At 42.1% G+C, this 21,475-nt stretch overlaps 2 protein-coding genes across 3 annotated transcripts in view; one reads left to right on the plus strand and one right to left on the minus strand.

Annotated features, from left to right (window-relative positions):
* The first annotated feature begins 369 nt into the window (after positions 1–369).
* On the plus strand, positions 370–6,233 carry LOC306805690 (cytochrome P450 2J2-like). Its single transcript, XM_079313726.1, has 10 exons — positions 370–554; positions 911–1,214; positions 1,733–1,895; positions 2,030–2,179; positions 2,686–2,846; positions 3,239–3,415; positions 3,672–3,807; positions 3,993–4,180; positions 4,641–4,779; positions 5,401–6,233. Exons 2-10 carry the CDS (start codon positions 1,026–1,028, stop codon positions 5,574–5,576), a joined length of 1,479 nt encoding a protein of 492 aa, XP_079169852.1. The 5' UTR covers positions 370–554; positions 911–1,025; the 3' UTR covers positions 5,577–6,233.
* A 498-nt stretch (positions 6,234–6,731) lies between these two features.
* Positions 6,732–21,475, minus strand: part of HOOK1 (hook microtubule tethering protein 1) — a 40,817-nt gene continuing 26,073 nt past the window's right edge. For both annotated transcript variants that reach the window (XM_079313721.1, XM_079313720.1), the window contains 16 exons: positions 21,179–21,241; positions 20,486–20,569; positions 17,757–17,923; positions 17,033–17,173; positions 15,768–15,969; positions 14,851–14,961; positions 14,475–14,562; positions 14,330–14,390; positions 13,763–13,903; positions 13,126–13,213; positions 12,787–12,821; positions 12,164–12,246; positions 11,675–11,775; positions 11,233–11,334; positions 10,481–10,549; positions 6,732–10,305 (listed from right to left, as the gene is read on the minus strand). In XM_079313721.1, the coding sequence (XP_079169847.1) occupies positions 10,147–10,305; positions 10,481–10,549; positions 11,233–11,334; positions 11,675–11,775; positions 12,164–12,246; positions 12,787–12,821; positions 13,126–13,213; positions 13,763–13,903; positions 14,330–14,390; positions 14,475–14,562; positions 14,851–14,961; positions 15,768–15,969; positions 17,033–17,173; positions 17,757–17,923; positions 20,486–20,569; positions 21,179–21,241 (1,695 nt within the window). In that variant the 3' untranslated portion in view covers positions 6,732–10,146. The remainder of the gene's footprint in view (positions 10,306–10,480; positions 10,550–11,232; positions 11,335–11,674; positions 11,776–12,163; positions 12,247–12,786; positions 12,822–13,125; positions 13,214–13,762; positions 13,904–14,329; positions 14,391–14,474; positions 14,563–14,850; positions 14,962–15,767; positions 15,970–17,032; positions 17,174–17,756; positions 17,924–20,485; positions 20,570–21,178; positions 21,242–21,475) is intronic.

Below are 21,475 nucleotides of genomic sequence, written 5' to 3' on the forward strand. Positions count from 1 at the left end.
CCACCAAAAGAGAGAAAAGGAACCTAAAACATCCCCCAGAGCAGGAGGGGGCAGCTGATGACTGCAAAGGGCAAAGGGTGGGAAAATGCAGCACATCCTGCTGCCAGCTGCCCCCAAAGGGCCCCATCCTGCAGAGATGGGCATTGCATCAGCTTCTCAGCACCCTGGTGAGCTCTGTGGGGCTTTGGGAGCAGCTACAGCCAAAGGACACAGCAAGTGGGCAGAGATGGCTGAGAGCTCCAGGCGTGGCTGGAGGCAGCTGCTCTGCCTGCACTCGTCTGGTGGAGATGAGACAATGATGGTGCTTGGTGCTGAGTTCCAGAACAGCTGTTTGCTCTCAGCCCACGTCACCCAGACACACGGAAACACGAAACTGAGTCAGATGGTTTGTGAAAGGTTTGTGCAACCTTATCTCGGATGTCCCCTGAGACCTGGGGCTTGGCCAGGGACTGCTCGTACCAGGAAGAGAGCTGCTGTAAACAAGGAAAGCGTGAGGCTCTCGGAACTGCTGGAGACTCCCTGGCACTGAGAAGCTGAAACTGGGACACAGCTCGGTGAGGACACCTGGGAAGGACAGAGCAGGGTCATCCTGAGAGATGAGCTTGTGGGAACAGCACGCTGAAACTGCCAGGTTTCAATCTCGACCCACAAAGCTCATTTCTGTCCCTTAGACAAGGGCATAGAGAACTGGGGTTTAGTATGAGGGGAGGCTGGAGGGGAAAGGGGAAGCTGGGAGTGTTCTGGTTTGTGGTGAGTTTGTTTTTTTTTAAATCAGACGAGGGGGAATATTTCAGTTTAATCAAGAAGGGGTTTAATCCTTTCTGAAAGCTGGCAAAGAAGGAGTCTGAATATAGCCTTGAGAGCAGGCAGCAAAAAGCCACTCCTTGCTGCCCTGTGTTTGCACCCACAGCTGTGCCAGCACGTCACCCATCTCCCCCTGGCCACAGGGCTTCAGTGGTGCCCTGAGAGTTCAACCTGCCTGGCTTGCTGTGGAACACGTCCCTGCAGAGCCCCACCATCCAACCATGCTGCACTTCCTCTGGGACAGCATCTCCCTCCAGACATTCCTCATCTTTCTCTTCGTCTTCCTGCTCATCGCAGACTACATGAAGAACAGAAATCCAAAGAATTTCCCTCCCACCCCCTTCCGCCTTCCCTTTTTGGGGCACATCTACCTCATGGACTTCAAAGATCCTTTGGTCGCAATAGAGAAGGTATGAGGGTGGTGAGCAGTATGGGGAAGGGATGGAGGCATTGCAGCTACACATCCCTGGCCATGCAGGGAAAGGGATAACCCAACTCCACAGGTTGTGAAGGCAGGCAGGAGGTTTGCCCTCATCACTGACATTTACCTGAGTACAAGCAGGTGACAGGTGTGGAGCGATTCCATGGGCAAAGGTCACAGCACTGCACAGGTGCAGTCACAGATGTACAAACCCTACAGGTCTGAGTATGGAGCTGGAATGGGGTGAAACAAAAACTGGCAAAACATAGGGCTGAAAAATCAAACCTGGTGAGGTTTACTTCATTTATGGCAAATTAACGCCATCTCTCAGTCACTGATTCAAGAAAAGAGGACAGAAAAAAGACTATACCCTCAGGCAGAGTGCATACATTGTCTCCCCTCCCATTCTTCCCTTATTATTACCCATGCCCCCTGACAGGGCTGTCCTGGTCTCACCAGGAACATTCATTGCAAATGAAAATCCCTTCTATTTATGTCCCCTCCCAGCTAAGTAAAAGATATGGTGACATCTTTGGCATGAACATGGGCAGCATGAAGTTTGTGATGGTAAATGGGATGCGGCTGGTGAGGGAAGTGCTCGTAAACCAAGGGGAGAAGTTCATGGACCGCCCTGACATTCCTCTGGACGAGGAGATTTTCAGCAAGATCGGTGAGTTATCCCTCCAGACACGCCTCAGCTGTAAGGTCCAAGCCTTGACCCTGCAGAGGTCTGAGACAGCTGGAGACAAGGCAGAGCCCTGGAGCTTTTCTCTCTCTGTGGCTCTCGGGGGATGTCCCTGGCAGGGCTGATCTCCTCCAGCGGGCACCTGTGGAAGGCACAGAGGAGGTTCACCCTGACCACGCTCCGCAACTTCGGCCTGGGGAAGAGGAGCCTGGAGCAGCTCATCCAGGAGGAGTGCCGGCACCTCGGGGACGTGTTTGGGGATGAGCAGGGTGAGTGCACGGCCTCAGCAGCTGGGAAGGCAGGGACTGGTAGGGCCTGTCACAATTTCATTGCATGCTGAAAAATACCCCACCTTGCAAGGGATGCTACAACCCTGCCAGCATCCCTGCTCCGTCCTACAGGGGCTTTACCTTCCAACAGGCTGGGGAACCTCACCCACAGCATTATTCACAGCCCACCTGCAGTCTGCTCCACTCTGGGAAATACTGTGTGTGCATAAACACTGACATTTCCAATGAATTCAAATGACATCCTGCAGACCCTGCTTTCCAAAGTAAGCAAACATATCCATAAGCTGATTGAACTGGGACCACTGGGGTTGCCCTGCCAAGCTTGGCCAGCTCCTGGGGCCAGCCAGCACCCCAGGAAAGCACTGACAGAGGACAGTGCCCATTAGGGGCCACTCATTTAATTAATATTTGACTATCTTACCTCTGGCGTGTATTTTCTTCTTTTCTGAGAAGAGCGGAAGAGAACTGATCTTTTTCTTCTCCAGGGAATCCTTTCAATCCTCAGCTGAAAGTGACTAATGCTGTTGCAAATGTCATCTGCTCTCTCATCTTTGGCAATCGATTTGAATACCAGGATGAGGATTTCCAAAGGCTGCTGAAGCTGATGTATGAAACGACTGCTCTCCATGGAGCCATCTCAAGCCAGGTACAGCCCTCCTGCCACCAACCCAGGGCCACAGTTTCTTCTCTGGAGTCAACCTCAAAAGTCAGTGTTGTCATTACCAAACCTGTCATTCCCTATTCCTCTGCACAGGGTAGATGTGCCCATCATTTCTTTGCTCCTTCTGTTTAAGTTGTGCCATGCTCACACTGCTGTCTCTCACCCAGAATCACTTTTCCTGCTCACTGATTGCCAGCCTGCCTGCTGAAATAGTGGGTAACACACAAGTTACCCCATAAAGAGAATTTTCTTCTGGAGCTGAGCTGTTTCCACCAGCTCCAGAAACTCAGCAAGTGCAATCGCAGGCTGAAGTCTTGATGTCAGAAGAGTATTTAAAGTCCCTTATTCAATTTGTATTTCTCATTTTGTGTTCAAAGCTGTACAACAATTTCCCATCGATAATGAAGTACTTACCTGGAGCCCACCAAACCATTTTTAAAAACTGGAAGATGTTGAAAAATTTTATGCAAGAGCAAATCAACAAACACAAGGAGGACTGGAACCCCTCAGAGAGCCGGGACTACATTGACAGTTACCTGCTGGAGATCTCCAAGGTCAGCAATGGGGAGAAAACCCTCCTGGAGTGGGGCTTACAAATCAGAAGGGATGAGAAATGAGCCCAGATTCTCCATCTGAGCTGCCTGTGTGGCTTTTTATGAGCTCAGGACATACAGCAGGTTTATCCCTGTAAGGAGGATGGGGATGCAGGGGGTCAGCAGCTTCTGGCAAAATCCTTGGGGTGGTCTGGAGCAAGCCTGGTGCCAGGACACCCTGACTGTTCCTGTGGCACTAACACACCTTCTCATGAAGGACCATGACACTGACACCTTCCGGGAGGAACACCTCATGGCCTGCACACTCGACCTGATGTTTGCTGGGACTGAGACCACCAGCTCAACCCTCCGCTGGGCTCTGCTGTTTATGGCCACACATCCAGAAATTCAAGGTACAGTTCACAAGAAGTGGGTTTTCCCTTGCTTTTATCCCTCACACCTTTGTGCCAGACCCGTTTGGAATGTCCTCACACTCACACAAGAGGTGCAAACAGTGGCCCAGGTAGACCCTTACAGCAATAATCTTGTGTTGTTCCAAGGGTTTTTTCCCTGGGCTCACTGCTGCTCTCTCCCCCAGCCCAGGTGCAAGCTGAGATTGATGCAGTCATTGGCCAGGCACGGCCACCAGCCCTGGAGGACAGGAACAAGCTGCACTACACCAATGCTGTCATCCACGAAGTGCAGAGGAAAGGCAATGTCATCCCTTTCAATGTGCCAAGAATGGCAGTGGAGGATGCCTATGTGGACGGCTATTTCATCCCAAAGGTAAATTCTGCAGTGCTGGGACTCCAGGAACACTCCCAGCTCCCCAGCCAAGTCCCTGCTGTGCAGACACTGCCTCTGCCCTGTCCAGAGTTCATTCCTGCTGAATATGAACTTTTGCCATGTGCCCTGAATGGTGCCACACCCCCACACATGCCTTTGAGGCACAGATCCCAGCTCTTACAGGGACTTTGGCCCAAGATTACAACAGATAAAAATGATGCTGATGAGAGAAAAATGGAGTTATGTAACTGCACCTCCCAATAGATAAGAAGTAGCAAATCTGGGCCTGCAGTGGGGTGTTGCAGAAATAATTTCAGTAGAATTTGACTAAGGATGTTCTTCATCCTTCTTCTTCCAGTCTCCTCTCAATGTTCTTCATGGAGAGGAGACTGGAAGATAAAACTGCCCCTCCTGCTGTCAGTGCCAGAGAAAGTGGTTTGTTCTTCTTTCGTCCTCTTAGGGCACTATTATGATGGCAAATTTAACTTCTCTGATGTTTGACAAGAATGAATGGAAAACTCCTGAGACTTTTAACCCTGAGCATTTTCTGAAGGATGGGAAGTTCTGGAAAAATGAGAATTTTATACCATTTTCTATGGGTAAGATCTGCTGAATTATGGTGCAGGTATGGGCTTGGGTTTCCAACTGCAGGGTGGAGACAGAGAGGAAAATAGCAATGGAAAGGGCAGATGCACCCTGGGAGATGCTGCTCAAAATGCTCCCATGGCCTCCCCAGAGCACCACCCTTTTCATATGCACAGAAATGAGGATGAATAAAAGAACATGCAAATTTCAGAGACCTTAGGAACAGCTTCCAAGGCAAGAGCATTGCTCTGTGCTTCTGCTCCCACAGGGCTGAGCTTACCAGGGGCCTCCCTCTTGCCATCATAGGGTGCCCCAGCCAGCACTCCCCTGGGGAAGTTGCTTTCTGCACCTCCTTCCCACAGCAGCACCACCCATCTCCTCTGGTAGCTCTCTTTGGGGAGCTCTCCCAGCATGGGCACATCCAGGTCATGTGTGTGTGAACTGTCCTCACAAAGTCATGCAATTTGTGGGCAGACCATGCTACAGTGCCAAAGCCATGGATGGGAAGCTTGGTTTGGGTTGAAAAACTCATGCAGGAATGGGGTAAGACAGCTAGAGCATGGTCCTAAGGGCAGGCAGGAGTGTTTCAGCAGCACAAGCACAGTCTGAGATGCTCTGGATTGCTGTCTCCACAGGGAAGCGTTCCTGCCTGGGTGAGCTGCTGGCCCGTGCTGAACTCTTCCTCTTCTTCACCTCCCTGCTCCAGAAATTCACCTTCCAGGCACCCCCAGACACCACACTCAGCCTCCAGCCCATGATAGGCATTGCCATGGCCCCACACCCCTACAAGATCTGTGCTGTGCCTCGCTAGGGAGGCCTTGGCCACTGTCCTCACATGTCAGGGGTGCTGAAAACAAATCCCTGACAGTCCATGGGGAGGTTTATTTATTTCAAAGCAATTGCAAAACCATTTCTTTTACCAGTAGACCTTGCACTCTGTATCCCATGATGATGTGATCATGGGATCAGACTGGGAGCTACCAGGGCATTATTAGCCTTGCCTTATGGCACTGTAAATTAATGAGGGGCTTGGGGCTTTCTTAATTTTATGATGGATGGCCATGGTTCACCTTGGCAAAATGAGGGACACTAGAGACTGCAGAAGCTGTGGCTGGGTACAGTGGGAGAGCAATACCAGCCTTTGTTTTATAACATTAACACAAGTATTAATTTGACATTTCCTTAATATGCACTTCTCTAAGAAAAGTCACTCTATCACACCTGTCTCAAAAATCAATAAATGTTTATCCAAGCATTTTTGTCATGAAGTGTTCTGCAAAGTGAAGACCAACACAGGCCATGTCCAGAACAGGCTGTGGGCTTTTGGCCATGCTCTGTGTCTCTGCCCCTGCACTGTGAAAGCAAAGGCAATTCCTACAGAAGTGATGCAAAAAATGATCCTGACAGCACAGCTGCAATTACAATATGCAAAATCTTCCCTGTGTACCTGCCCAGCCTCACAGAGTGGTGCTCAGGGAATGAGAGCTGACAATGGGACTGAGAATGGAGCACTTCAATCACCTGCAGAGCAGGCTGGACATGGCAGACAGTTTTCAGCAAGAAGAGTGATTTAGAGCTGTACCTGTCCTCTGTGTCCTCTCAGGTGGGGCTGAGAACATGCAGAGACCCTCACCTACCTCAGCAGCAATAATTACTGAGGTCATCTCACAGCTCATCTGCAGAGGGGTTCAATCTTTTCACTTCCCAAGGCCCCTTGCCCAGCTGTGACACAGCTGTCTGTGTGCTGAGCAGAGGGAGGCAGCTTTGGGTGGGAGGAAGGAACTGGAAAGAGCAGAGGAGAGCAGCACAACTCATTACACCCACACCCTCATTACAATACATGTCCATCCTCAAACAACATAGTTAAGATGTAAATGTACCAACATGTGGAACCAGGTCATGCATTGCCCAGAAACACCACCTAGGGACCATTGAATACATGGCTTGGAATAAAGACACCAAAAAATTCATTTTAAAAATCTTTATGTGAATATAAAAGAATTTTTCCCAAAGAAAAAAAATAAAACTGGAAGTTTAAAAATTAGTGCAATTTTTTGAGTTCTATGCGACACAGTGTTTACATTTGTTTTAAACAAAAGATGTAGACACTGATACAATAAAAACCTTAACTCCAGCTTTAGGGGAAGGGGGAAAAGAAACAAGTAAGAAAATTATTGTACTAGACATTATCAACTCCTAAACAATTGTTTTCATTTTCTAGTTTTTAAACTATTTATGGCTACCTAAATAGAACATCAGTATTGCTTATATTACTTATTTCCAAGTAAGTGTATATCATAGAAAATAGAATACCCATATATTTATATTTTTGAACAAAATTTAATGAACAAAAAAAATCAGGTGAAAATTTATTTTCAGTGACTGTTTCTTAATCCACTACATAAAGTTGTTGCAAAAGAATCTTCTCAAAACTGCTGCCTGACCCATCTTGAGTAAAAGAACCTACCAGTCCATATTTTGTATTATTGCTATAAAACACTTCTATTCCATAGTAATTAATAGTAAATAATCTTATTATAATTATATAAAAATAATTAACAAATGATATGTGAATCAGAACATATTTTTTGTTTCTTTGGATCTACATTACCCGTTTTCCTGGAAACTGGCTAAATTCCTGATAATGCTGTTTAACTTCAGCAGTGTTCAGTGATTTCACCCCATATTTGAGTCTGCTCTGAACTGATGGGATGGTACAAATTCACCTTTCAGGAGAGCCAAGGGGCCCCTCTGTTCCTCCTGCCTCAGCAGTGGTGCATCAAAGGACACAGATGTAGAGAACATGTGTTGGACACAACTCAGCTGTAACACAGCAATGCTTTTAGCAGCTTTTTGGTTTGACATGAGTGAAGCAAACATTAAAATGATCCTGATCTAATGGTCCTTCCTGCACAGGCAGACAGCTGAAGTGATTACAACACCATGGCTTATAATCCAGTATTTATTTCCACACATCAGTTCCTCATTCACAGGACAGAACCCAGGTCTAACCAGTAGCAGAACTGCTGCTTTTAAACAGGTTCACAGTCCCAAAGAAACCCTTGAGTGATATTCACAGGCTTCACTCTTAACAGTTTGGAAAAGCCCCAAATAAGCAACATTTTGTCCAATACCTGAAAACCAGATTCATTTTGGCAACCCCAACATATTACTGGGGACAACTGTGCCCTGAAAAAGGCTGATCCCTGCCTGTAGTTCAGGACTTAAATTCTTCCATCACTAGTCAGAAGACAAACTTCCAATTAAATGATAGGGAGGTTCTTGGTTATTTTTGGTCCCAGGGTCTGCAGTTTTGAGAAGTGTAAGTCAAAGACATTTTCTCCAAGTTTGCCACTATCCAGCACCTGACAGACTACTGACACAGCTCCACTACCTGGAGAAGTACAACAAATCAAGCCTACCAACTACATGAGTATTTGAAGGACATCCATGAAAGTTTCCATGCTGCAAAGAACAAAGGTTAAGAGACCCACTCAACACCATCAGAGACAGCTCCACACTTCACTAGAACACACCAAATACCAGACTTTAGGAATGGAAGCACCTTGCTAACACAATCTGCTGCTCCACTGATCACCACCACCTCCCTCCCACCCACAGCACTGGCAGATTAAATATGCAACTGTACCTTAAAAACACCAACTCCACTGACACCACTGCAGCAATAAAAGACCTCAAAACCCAGGAGGTAGTCCAAAGAAGCATAGAGTCCTGAAGAACACCACCACAGACAACTCTCCAAGAGCCATGTGTCTGCCTCATGCCACACTCAGCATGACACTGGCTTTAAACAATGCCTTTTGAAGGAGAAATCTGCTGAATGCCTATTCATACATACAGCACTGTAAAACAACCACCACAATTAAGAAGCAACTTTAAGTATCAAAAATGAATGCTTGCCTTTTCTCTGGCATTACATGCAATGCCCAATTAAAAATTTAAGATGTTGGGAAGGAAGAAATCAAAGGACAAGCTATAGTGAGGGGAAGATAAACAACACACTATCCAAATGTCACAGTTCAAAATCTGGTAATTCTGTAAAGCTGAACCCTGTTCTCAAATCAAAGAGAGCCTTAATGGTGAGACAGGTGTGCTTTCATTTTCACAGGCAGCTGAATTTTATATTAGATGGTGGTCTGGTACAGCACCCTCAAATACTTAATTTAGGTGTATTCATTTCATTTTAAGAGCTGCTGCAATTTTATTTTATTTAACTATGGGTATAATTAACTTTTTCTAGACCATTTGCAAAGAACAGACATTAACAGGTTTCCTAAAATACGATTCAAAACAAGAGTTAGACTTTTGAGAAATAAAGTCAAGTTTTGTGGAAGACAGCAACTTCCTGGACAAAGATTTCAGGTATCAACCCCCGTTTCTTCTATCAAACTATTACAGTTTATGCCCTTTTCTCCCTGCCAACAAACAACCTCTGCTGCCAGTAACTGCCAAAGTCATCTCTCATTCCTCTGCCTAGCACAGTTAGTTCAGAATAACTGAGTGAAACTACATTTAAAAAAGAGGAAATGCAATTTCCATGCACAGGGTTGCATAAATAAATTGAAATAAATGGGGCTCCTTCCCACCTAATCCCCTTTCTGCAAATAAATGCAGTATATACCAATATGCCAGACTTTTAAAATATAGCCCAGACTTCTAAGTTAGTATAATAGCTTTTTTCTTACCCAGGAAAAGACAAGCTTTTTTGGCTTAAGTGACTTCAACATCTTAAAGACAGGTTTTCCTCAGTGTATATATGCACCAACTTAAGCTTTGCTTTTTTTTTTTTTAAATAAACTGAGAAATTTTGCTTCTCACAAAACAAATCCTGTCTCCAGTTATTACATAACACTGGTACCATACCTTTATTATCTTCTTCTATAAAGGCAAGTACTTTCCTGCTTTTAAAATAGTACTTTTTATTCTAAAAAAGCCTTGTTTTTAAAAGATGTTACCAATCTTTTAGATCTGTTTTCAGAAGAGCCCAGCAAAAATTGCCAGTTTACTGAAGTACACCTTTGCATAATATCTTCCCACTATAAAAGTCAACTTTCTAACCCAAACCCATTTAAATAAAGTTTTAAATATAGAGTGCCAAATTTCATATTTACAATATAATCTGAAGGCAAATAGAAATCTTTGAAGTTGTGCTTGTACATGCTGCAGTTATTAAATCTACTAGGAAAAACTATGTGCTACCTTCTGGCTGATCACCTTTAATCCCTTCCTGACAGGTTCTGATGTTGCAATTTGCAGCTGCCCACTATTCTAACCTCCTCTTTCATCGAGCAGGTGAAGTGGAAGGGTATAAAACATTTAAGGACACTTTTAGCATGTGAGTTTTCCTCATGTCCTCGTGTTTAATCAGATGTTGCACCTGGTACTTTGACAGTGAGGTTCCTCCTGGTGTTGGTGACGTGCCGCTGCTGCGCCAGGAAGGAGCGGCCAGGCCCGGCCCCGCAGCTGCCACTGCTGCCCACCAGCCTGGCTTCCATGCCCAGCTTCTGCAGACTCAGGCTCTGCAAGAGTTAAACAACTTTAACAGCAGCAAAAACAGAAGGAAATTAATTACCCAGACTGCTCAGGATTTCTTAGTGTGCACACAGAATTTTTCCCGCTGTGTTTCTTAGGTTAACTGAGATTTAAGTGGCACATGGAGCAAAAGATGTTTCAATAAGTGAATTTTTGACTCACCTTGTTGTACCATGCAGTTACAATCAGCTTTTCCTCATAGTCACGTAGCTTGGCCAGCTTGTATTCATTCTGCAAAGAGACAAATCTCAGTTAAAACACAAATTTTATCTGCATAAACTTGCTGCAGTCAACTGAGTGAAATAAACACAGGCAACTGAAATGCTTCAATACACAAAATAACTACAAAGCCTGGAAGTATAAACAAAGATACTTTCATAAAAGATTAAGAGATAAATATTAGCCTCCTTTAAGCAGAGGCTAAACTGTAGAAGTTGTGGCTAGAAACAAAGATAAAACTTGGAAATGTACTCTGAGGGTTTGTGTGGGGAAATGCACAAAGAGATCTGCTGTGTATCAGAAAATCTATAAATAATTTAGTAAAATTTCACCTGAAAAGAATGTACCTCCAGTGACAGACTAATTGCTATTATGTAATATACTTCCCTAGTATTCATTACATAAAAGAAATGTGAGGCCACAGTATCTATACAGTCAGACCTATCAGCCTACTGAATCATGCTGAGGAGTTCTGTATTTGCTCAGGCAACTATTCCAACTAGTCCCATCAATATTGCTGTGAAACTTAATGCATTTCCCCAATTTTTTTTTAATATTTGGATTATGGTCAACAATCCTTTCAGAGTTTCAGCCAAGCAGATTTTACTGAATAGCTAGGAAACAGTATCATCAATGCCTACTATCAGAAACAGAGTATATTAGAACTCATTATCAAATATATGCAATATTTTTACCTCTAGTGCTTCAATTCTTTTTTCTTTTTCCAATATCTGTTTTCTAAGCAACATAATTTCTGCTGATGCTGGATTTAGCTTAGGGTCTAAGGTTTTTATCACCTGGACAAGGCAAAACAAGAGCATTACAAGTCAGTTTGATTCTCAACAGTTCTGCATCTCATCTGCTCAAAGGAGGAATGTGAGAACAGGCTGGGCACTGGTCAGGCTGTTACACTGTACACCAGAGAGCAAAGGGTACAAAGGAATCCTTACTGCACCTCATGCTCAGTCTAAACCCTATTTATTCTCTCAGACTTAACTGACTGCACTTGAGCAATCTGACTAAAAATGCAACTTGTAGCTACTGCTTTTAATCAGGAACTGGGGATACACACACTCAATCAATCTGTTTAACAGTTTATGAGGGAGGAATGCATATGTTCAGACACATGCCACTCACATTTCTTGCTTTTTCAAGGTACATTTTATATCTTTCTTCCATTGCTTTCATATCCTCATCTTTTTTTCGCAAAGCTGCTTCCAGCTCTCCAATCTTCTGGGCTGTTTACAGAAATTATCAACAAAGACATGCAAAATAAAAACAGAATTTCAGGGCTTCTGTGTTCTCTTGATTTCACCATCCCTCAAATAGAGAATGATGCAGAAGCTAGAAGTTAAGGTTTAGGAAGTTTAAGTTCTTATTTTTGTTTCAGCTGTCCCACCTGACCCTGAAATCCCATTTTGCAGAGCACTGTTCAACAAATCTCATTGCCCCCAGGATCCTCTCCCTGCCCTCCAACACAAACAAAACCCCTCCACACCCCCCAGTTCAGATTTAAAGCTAAAGCCTCATGCAGACTAGTCCAGTGGACATGGGAATAATTTCAGAAGATGCTTAAGAGTCTTATTAAAAAAATACTAAAAAATAAAAACCCACAAAACAACTCACGGTTCTGACTGTCATCAGGCTGGAGCTCTGCAAGATCAGCCTCTTTCTTCTGTAACTCATCATGAACCTCATTCAACTTTTCCCTGTGAATGAAAAGTTGGGTTAAGGATTAAGGCTCACAAATAATTTCAGGTTTAACAGCTGGAAGCTTAAACTTCATGACAGAAGTATTTAAATAACTATTTTAAGCTCTAGCAATTCTTCAGGGTTTGAATAGAAATATTACTATTATAAAAATTGTGACTGTTTAATTGTTCCTCTTTTAGTTAAAACCAGGAAAATGAACAATTAATCCCCTCCAGCATCATCCTAGCAAGAGCTACATGTGATGAAAGGTCTGGGAATACTTCAAAAGAGTGGAATACACTTTGAGTGATGGTTTTAGCAGCATTTTGCAGAATCAGAACAGTTAAAATGCTGGTGGTGATGAAGAGACAGTGATGTACTGGTACTACAAGATCATCATGGTCACAGTAAATAAAACTGCAACACCAATATTTAACTTTATGCATAATTCTCAAATCAGTGGATTAGAAAAACAAGACATCCCTACCAAGATTTAAGCAGTTTCTGTGCCCTATTTAGTATAAATAAGTTATTGTGGATAAATGTGCCTTACTTACATGTGTGCTGCCAGTTTCTGCTTCAAGTTGCTGGACTGTGAAAGAGAGAGTTAAAATTCAGTTGTATTTCATACCATGCAACATTCAAGTGCTCTTATAAATCAACCAAGAACACTTAGCACAACTAAATAAGCCAAAGCAAATAAATCCATTGAATGATAAAACCAGGGACTTTTAAAGTAAGGTAGAAGGGCCATAAAACACGAGCTTTTCAACTGAACTGCAGTTGATATGGAAGCATTTCTCAAATACACTGAAAAATGAGATGCACATCTGAACAAAGGAACTCAATGCAACACTGGAGGACTTCAAACAAAACTGGCAAAATGTTTCACTTACTCCTTCATTTTTGGATCCCTGCTCCTGTAAAGTCTTTTGCAGATCTTCAATCTGCTGCTGTAATCCTCCAATACGCTCTTCATTGAGCCTTTCAGGAGGAAAACACAGTTATTGCCCATCTAAATAGTTCACAGACAGATTTTTCTGTGTCATTGGTTTTTTAGAGGGTCAACCCAGCAGTGCCCATTCTTAAGCCACAAATAAACTGATTTCAAGTGCTTTTAGTTTGACTGGAACTTCTGCTAAAACAAACACATGGAGCTTTACTGAGCATTTTAGAATTAAATTCCTATATTCATTTCAAGTTTTGAGAAAACACAACTACCAAAAATTTTCCTATTCTAGTAAAATATTTTAGCCTTCATTGATAGAAAATTCATGGTCTAACAGTCTGAAGTTCTAGAAACAGAGTTCACATCCATTCTTGGTCTACCAAGAACCACTCAAGAGTGAAGAAGAGTGTCCTACAAGCAACACTTCCTACACACAGATGTACCACATTTAAACCATTTTCTTCTTCCTTGCTATATAATCCTTTATTTATGATTACACTGGCAAAAATAAAAGGTTCCTACACTACAGAAGCAAGGCACAGATCACCTTTTGCTGTATTTTAAGATGCAGTTTCAGCCATCACCTTTTCTCTGTTTCCAGCTCGTTCACTGTCCGGTGCTTCTGCTCCAGCTGCTCCTGGAGCTCTGCAATCCGTTCATTTTCTGATCCTTCCTGTTTCAGCAGGAGCATCTTATTCTCATGCTGCAGCCGAATAAACATTTCTCTGGATCAAAAACAAAAACAAGAAAGTTACTGTTAATTAAGAAAGTGATTAAGAGGAAGAAGTAGTAGTCCTGTTCACTTCCACAACCTTAAAGTGAGCCAAGCAGGTTCTACTTAATGATATAATTGGGGTAACAATGCAATTTGTTGTTAAAAGGTAACTTAAAATGTTTGAAAACTTTGAGAGATATAAGCAGAGTTTTAAATTGTCACTCCAAACCCAGATTTATGTATAGCAACCTGATATGGTTATAAAAAAAAAGCAAAGTAATTTTAGTATGGGAAATAATTATTAACACCTATATGGGGGCAAAGCAAGGAGTGGGAAAAAAAAAAAATCACACTGATGAAAATACTGAACTTTCACAGAGGCATTGCTATGTCCCACCTATGAACATCCCAAACAACCTCAACCTTTGGGTCTTACCTATATTCCACTGGCAGAATTTCAGCAGCAAGATTCTCATGACTTTTAAAACTAGATTCACCTGAAATCACATAAGGGGTTTATTTAAGGACACTTAAAGAAATCTCTAATCCAAATAAAAGAGTGTCTGAAGATTAAGCAATACCTGTTTGACTCAGGTGGTCCTGCTGCATCTGTGCACACCGGAGCTCCTCATTTGTCTCTCTTAATGCATCACATTGCACTATCAGTCTCTAAGACACATTTGAGGTGGAATTAGGTCAGGCTGCACCACTTTTAAGACCAAATAACATTAATCAGAAGTAATAATGACACATGCACATTTTTAAGTTGGTCTTGATGATCTTGGAGATCTTTTCCAACCTTCATCATTTGATGATTCTATGTTATGTTTTATATGTGAATGCACACACACAGGGCAGTAAACTTCATTTTTATTGGCACTGCTTCAGGAAGGTTCTCCTCAAGCAGAGGATCTGGGAGAGATTTAGGTGCTCAAATAAACTCATTAAGGGACTTACCTCTTTTTCTTTCATTAAAGCTTCATATTTTTCTTCAAGTCGCTTCATTTCAAATGCCAGCTTATCAGCTCTTTTGGATTCTTCAGACAGTTTGTTATGAAGCTCCTGGACCTTTTCATAAAAGAAGTATTTAGCATTGGAATGTTGCAAGATGCTACTTTAAAACAGTCCTTCCTGCCCAATTCAGCCAAAATAAAACAGTTGGTTCCTCAAGCTCAGGAAAGCAGAGATGGGATGGGGGTCTTTGTGTTTTGGGGGGGTTATACAGATTTTTGGGTTTGTGTTTTTTGTTTTTTTATTTAACTCTTTCCTAATTCCTACAGAAATTAAAATAAAACTTCTAATTTGCATCAAGAATGGTATGAATATAAGAATGTAGTCACAGGACAGGGGGAATGGATTCAAATTGAAAGAGAAGAGGTTTAGATCAGGTATTAGGAAAAAAATCTTTACTGTCAGGATGGTGAGGCCCTGGCACAGATTTCCAAGGGAAGTTGTGAGTGTCTCATCCCTGAAAGTGCTCAAGCTGAGGTTAGATGGGGCTTGGAGCCATCTGGGACAGTGGAAGGTGTCCCTGCCCATGGCAGTGGAATGAGATCATCTCCAAGGTCCTCTTCCAAGGCAAACCATTTTATGATTCCATACAAATGATACCAGTAAATGATCTCTGAACAACCTCTCCCAGGCACCCAACCTGCCTCAGTCAGAGTAAAGAAGAAAAGCCTGCAGACTATGGACTCACATCAGCTGAGAGGGCAACTACAGGTAAACTTGCAAGTTTAACAAACAGGGAAAAACCCACCAGGGAATGGCAGGGTACGAAGGAGTTTTCACAACTCAGAAATTCTCAAAGGACAATGCGGGGTTGTTAAGGTCCTGGGGAAAAAGGAACCTTTCAAACACAAGTGTAGCACTACCTGTCTTTTGTAGGTTTCCAGCTGGGCTCGTGCTGCATTGGCTTTCTTGAGCTCCTCCTCCAGACTGACAGTGTTGTGCATGTACATCATGTTGGTTTCCTGCAGGGACTTGACCTGCCTGCGGAAATCGTTCAGGTCCTGCAGTTTCTTCCGATACACCTCCACCGTGGACTCCAGCTTGCTGGCTTTGTCTGCAGTAGCCCTTGAGGTACAGACAGCAATCAGAAGGAAAGATTACAAAATTCAAACACAGCTGACACACACTATTTTCAAAGAGAGATGCAACACGTTTAGCAGCAGTTACATTTCACTGCTTTATTTTTAAATGTATAATCGGCACAAACTTGCTTACAAAACTGAAATCAGCCAGCCTTCAAGTGAGACTGACATGCCAGAAATATCAGCAAGGGTTAGTGGGTCAAATATCCCTGAGGAATTCTGTGGCACCACAACATCCTGTGCTAGACAGTCATCTCAAAATACTGGTACCTGGTATGTTCTCACTGAGGAATTAGAATTAGAACACAACTGCTCTATGAAAATGATCACTCTCAGCTCATCATTGAAAAAAAAATCTACAAGGTAAGAAAATATTTGGAGCATAATTTTAAAATTAATTTTAATATCTGTGTTTATTATCTGCATTCATATCTTACCAGAAGCTGGTATGAGAAAATAATGGAAAAAATCTACAGCTAGGATTTGTTTCAGATGTTATTTAAGAACCACTAAGTTAAACACCTGAAACCACTTTTCTTTCCATGTTTTATTCATATTATTTTATGAAAAGCAGATCTGCTTTGACAGTACAATTTATTTTGGATATTTCTTGGGTGGTCTGGTATTTAATACAGTTTACACAAGCTGGAATGTTACATTAAATTCTCACAAAGGTTAGTGTGTGTTTCATCTTCATTTTGTTAATGATCTCACTAACCTAAATCTGGCCTAAAATGCTGACACCAAAAGTTAGGTTAAAATTCTAGCTGTATATACACTTTCTGTATGAGAACTTCTACTTTCTGTCCCACATGAAGAAACTTAAATTCTGTCATTAATTCTGCTTCACAGACAAATTCCATGCATTATTCTCACCAAACAATGGATCCTTTCCCTGAAAGCCTGCACTTCACCTCTGCCTTGCCAAAGAGTTCATTCAGGTAAGATCTGCAGAAACAACACCTCAAAAAAATCTTGCTAAATAGAAATACTTGGATTTAGCCATTAAATCCATATGTGTGTGTGGAGCTCTCCCTGCTACATACCTAAGAATGTCATTTTCATCTTTCAGGGCTCTCGATTCTTCTGCCAGAGAGGTCAGTTCATTGTTTCTATGTTGCAGCTCAATCAATTGTTTTTCTAGATCTTCACAGTGGACACGATAATCATCTTTTGCAGCTTCAAGCCTACCAGATCAAAACCAGTATCTTTGTTAGGAACTCATCACTGTTGCACAGTTCCTTTTAGTACCAGAATTATGAAAAAGAAATAAGATAAAACGAAACTACTGATTTAAGTAGCTGGGAAAATGTTACAACAAACATGGAATATGTTGTTGTCTACCTCTTAAATCATAATGCATTGCACACTCCAAATTTATCACATCAGTATCAAAGGAATCACATGAAAACTTATTTTGTTTCCCAATGTGGATCACAGAGAGACACTAATACGTGAAAGAAGTCAGTTCAGTAGAGAGACATGGTGGTGTTGGGAGGTTTAGGGTTTGATTTGTTGACACACAAATGTGCATTCATTTTGCTGCCTTCCACCACTTTTTGGAAGTATTAGAGATCTATGCCAATTACAAAGTGATACTTTTTACAAGTTACAGATTCTTTTATATATAAGAACTGTCTAAAATATGCTCATACAGCACTAGACAGTTTTTAGTGCAAAAGAAATGGAGCTGGAAAAGCCCCAGAGAACACCAGAAATTTTCAGAGTACATTAGACAATGAGAGATTTTTGGGGGAAATAATTTCATACCTGAAGTTTTCTTCTTGCAATTGTTCCAGCTGCAGCTGTGCACTAAAATACTTTTTTGCAACCACAGTATTTGGATCATCAAAAGAGTCATCTAATTGCTCTAGTCTGTCATTCATAATCTCATTTTCTGACATCAAGCTGTTTTTTTCATCCTGGAGGGCAGCCACCTAGCACAGATGGAACAGCATGAACACTGTAAGACCTGTCCATAGAACTGAAGCAAGACAGCAATACATCACCAAATTAGTTAATGAAAAAGGCTGAGCATTTAGAAGTTTTAGGATGTAGTTTACAGAGCACACTCGAGCATACAGATACTTTAGTGTATGACAGTTATGAAGCACTAAAAGAAGAGTCCCTCTACATAAAAAGACGCATTTCTGTAACTGAAACCACGGTCTAAAGGCAGACAAAGTGATATGGAGAGAAACTGCTACTTCCATTAAAAACAGCACGGACGCCGTACAAAGAGCCGTGAGTGTCGCTGCAGGAAGGGTCCATCTGGCCGGCACCGAGAGCCAGAAGCAGCAGCCCGGGCAGCCCCGGCCGGGCGGGGAGGCCGCGGGAAGCGGGCGGGGTCGGGCGAAGCGCACACGCACGGCCAGCCCGGCCAGCCCGGGGCAGCATGCAGCCCTGGCAGCGCAGCACGGCCACCGCGGGCACAGCTAAGCACGGGCTACAGCACTCCACTGACAGCAGCCACAGCCACGAGGATTCGCAATATAGAACCCTTAACGTTGGTCTAGTCAAAGCTGCTGTGTTAATTTAACATCCTGTCGAACATAAGAGCACGCAGCACGTGTTAGTTGACTGCATTGAAACAGGGACAATATGCTTTTTGGGTTATGTTTTCCTGAATTATAAAGTAAACCTACCTTTCTTACACTCTTGGAAAATATCAAGGAAGACTGAGACCTTACAAGTGAATTTATTAAGAATTAGTTTAAATGAGAAGCGTCAAGTCAATATTATGGCTTCAAATAAATAAAGTAAAATAAAACATATCATGATGACATTATTAAACAGATATAATCTACAGTATGCAATATTAAGAAACAATTTATTTGTGATCATAATTTAAAAACCCATCAGTCAAACAGTAATTAATCTGCCACTTCATTAGGTGCTGGCTTTCTAAGTTCACTCATTTTTATGTACCAAATGTCATTTACTGTTTACATGCACATGAACACTGTGAGTAGAAAGCACATCTCAGCCTTGCTCAGCCTCCTGTTCAAGGGTCAGCCACTCCTTAAGCATTCACAACATTCAGACTTTTGAGAATAATCCTGAAACATTACTCAGCTCAGACTTAAAAAAAAAAAAATCTAAAAATCAAACTCTGACACAACTGAGAGCAAGTTTTACATCTTTTCTCAGTTGCTTTCTTATAGCCTTCTCTTTTTGTTTTATTATTTCAATGTAGTAGAAGTGGTGTCACAGTCAACAGAAGTTATGAACAGAGGTTTTGAAGACACATCACAGAATTACAGAGCTGTGGTGTCATTAACTCATCTGTTTATATGCAGCAGTGCCTTTCCCTTGAACACCTTTCACCTGTCCCATGACATGTTATGAGCAACTGGCTCTGCATCACCTATGATTAATTAATAAGGAATTCTAGAAGAAAAGCAGGGAAAACAGGAGAACACCTGGGACTCCTCCTGCAGATTCTTCTCAGGAGCATTTTTAGATCTCTGCTTTCACTATGAAACCTTACTATTGCCTCAAAGAAAAAAAGGGAAATTAAACATCAATTCAACTGTAGCAGTAGCTTACTGGACATGGCAAGTAGCTCTGAGCTGCTTTAGACACAAGTATTCTGTTTTTCCAGTTGTCATTGTCAGTAAGAAGTGTAAAACTGGCCTCTGCTTTTGTGGGTGTTCACTTCCAGAGGCTCACACAGCCAGTACAACCCTCTGGCTCCTACAAGAAGATGCCACCCAAATGTTCTCTTTGTGCAGAGCCAAATCTGACATGAATTGCCTTCCCAGATAAAGCTCATTCTATTCTCAGATTATAGTGCCACAAGAGAGGGGCTAGTAAGTGATTTTTTTTTTCTTTAAAGTGTTGATTGAAATGCAAATTTCTCTTTATTGTCATGAAATCCTCTCTCCTTTCTCTCAAGAGTGACTTGATTAACTGCTATATCCATTAAGAACAAAAATAGGCCTATTATTAGTGTTGTTTGAAAATGCCAGCAAGGATCTATTCGTTTTCATTATTTTTATCCTGAAATCTCCTCCATGTTGCAATTGTGTATGAGAAAAAGTTACCAAGTTCTAGATAAATTACAAATTTTTGTCATTCATCAACTCCTATTGAAACAGCATAATTTTCCTATGATTAAATCTAATTACTGTTTATGACATGAACTGGATTTTTTGGACACAGTACAAAAGACTAGAGGACTAAGAATGAAAAGGGCAATTTTTAGAACCATGATAACGTTGTTTAACATTACCTGCTGGTAAGGGTAAACATTAAACTAAGACAAAGAACCTTTGAGATAAGCTGGCACAGGACCTCAGCTTACACTTCCATCAGAAAACTCTTTCCAGTAATTGCACTTTGGAGCACAGAATAATTGCTTTTCTCCCACAAGCAGCTCCCACAAATTCTCACAAAAATTTAAACAATCCAAAATGCACTCTTGCCCTTCAAAATTTCTGCATCTTAATAGCAACACCACTACATGTTAAAGAAATAAACAACTGGCTGTTTCTTACCTGCAAATCCAGCTCTTGACATCTTTGTGCCAACTCCTCTTTTTCTCCTAGTGCTTCCTGAAGGTCTTCCAAGGCTTTTTTAAGCTTTCAAAAAATAAGGCAGTCAATCACTATGGCCCATATACAAAATATTCAGTTACAGCTTTGAAAATGCCTCAATTGCTTACACTCATTGTTTAAGTTGGCTGTTGGGTGTACACATTGACACACAAATCCATAAATACTCTGCTAGATCAGGATCCCTGCTCATCTCACTTGCCTTCTAAATGATTAGCACCCTTAGAAACTGAATTATTGAAACACAACAACTTAGGCTAAAGGCATAACAAAACACAGGAATGTGCTGTCACCATTTCCAAATCCCCTTAAAGCAAAGTTCATTTTATTTGCAACACCTTGTAGTGTTCAGGTTACCAGGAATTTTCAGAACCCCTTAAAAGTAACCTGAAGTACTCAGCCCAACAAGGCAGAGCCTTGATGCACCCTACCCCTCCCTGCAATGTAGGTTTGCACTGCCCAGTTTCATCCCAGGCTGGAAGATGACACAGCAGTCACTGTGGGGTTTTAAAGAAGCTATAGAATAACACTTCAGTTTTCAGTTAATTAGCACTGAAAGCCAGCATTACTTCCTGTAAGGGATAGCCAGATACCAGCTTATTGTTCAGGCTTGTTCTACAACAGCAGCACAGTTACCTGCTGTTCCACTTCACTTGATGCATCACATGGGGAAGGACTCGTTACTTCCTTGCTCATGAGCTACAGAAAGAAGCCACAGGAAAAAAAGGTGAAATGAGAGATTACAGATCTGTAAATTCACTGTCTACTGAGTACCAACAGTATCTTCCATTGTGTTATTGCATCCCTTCAATGCACCAAAACAGATTAAAAATGCTCCTCCTCATCTCATGTCTGGTAAAAGATTTCAACAGATCTACAGCAAGATGATTTTTTTTTACTTCCCTTCTCTCAGAATTAATCAAGTTTGCAGTA

Source organism: Erithacus rubecula, assembly GCF_903797595.1.
Source record: "Erithacus rubecula genome assembly, chromosome: 10".
NCBI classification, from domain to species: domain Eukaryota; kingdom Metazoa; phylum Chordata; class Aves; order Passeriformes; family Muscicapidae; genus Erithacus; species Erithacus rubecula.

Bases quoted from the DNA above. Each gene is read 5' to 3' on its own strand.
- LOC306805690 (XM_079313726.1), top strand. From the start codon at position 1,026: ATGCTGCACTTCCTCTGGGACAGCATCTCCCTCCAGACATTCCTCATC. The intron at 1,896-2,029 runs GTGAGTTATCCC...TGTCCCTGGCAG, and splicing joins GGAGATTTTCAGCAAGATCG to GGCTGATCTCCTCCAGCGGG. The intron at 3,808-3,992 runs GTACAGTTCACA...TCTCTCCCCCAG, and splicing joins CACACATCCAGAAATTCAAG to CCCAGGTGCAAGCTGAGATT.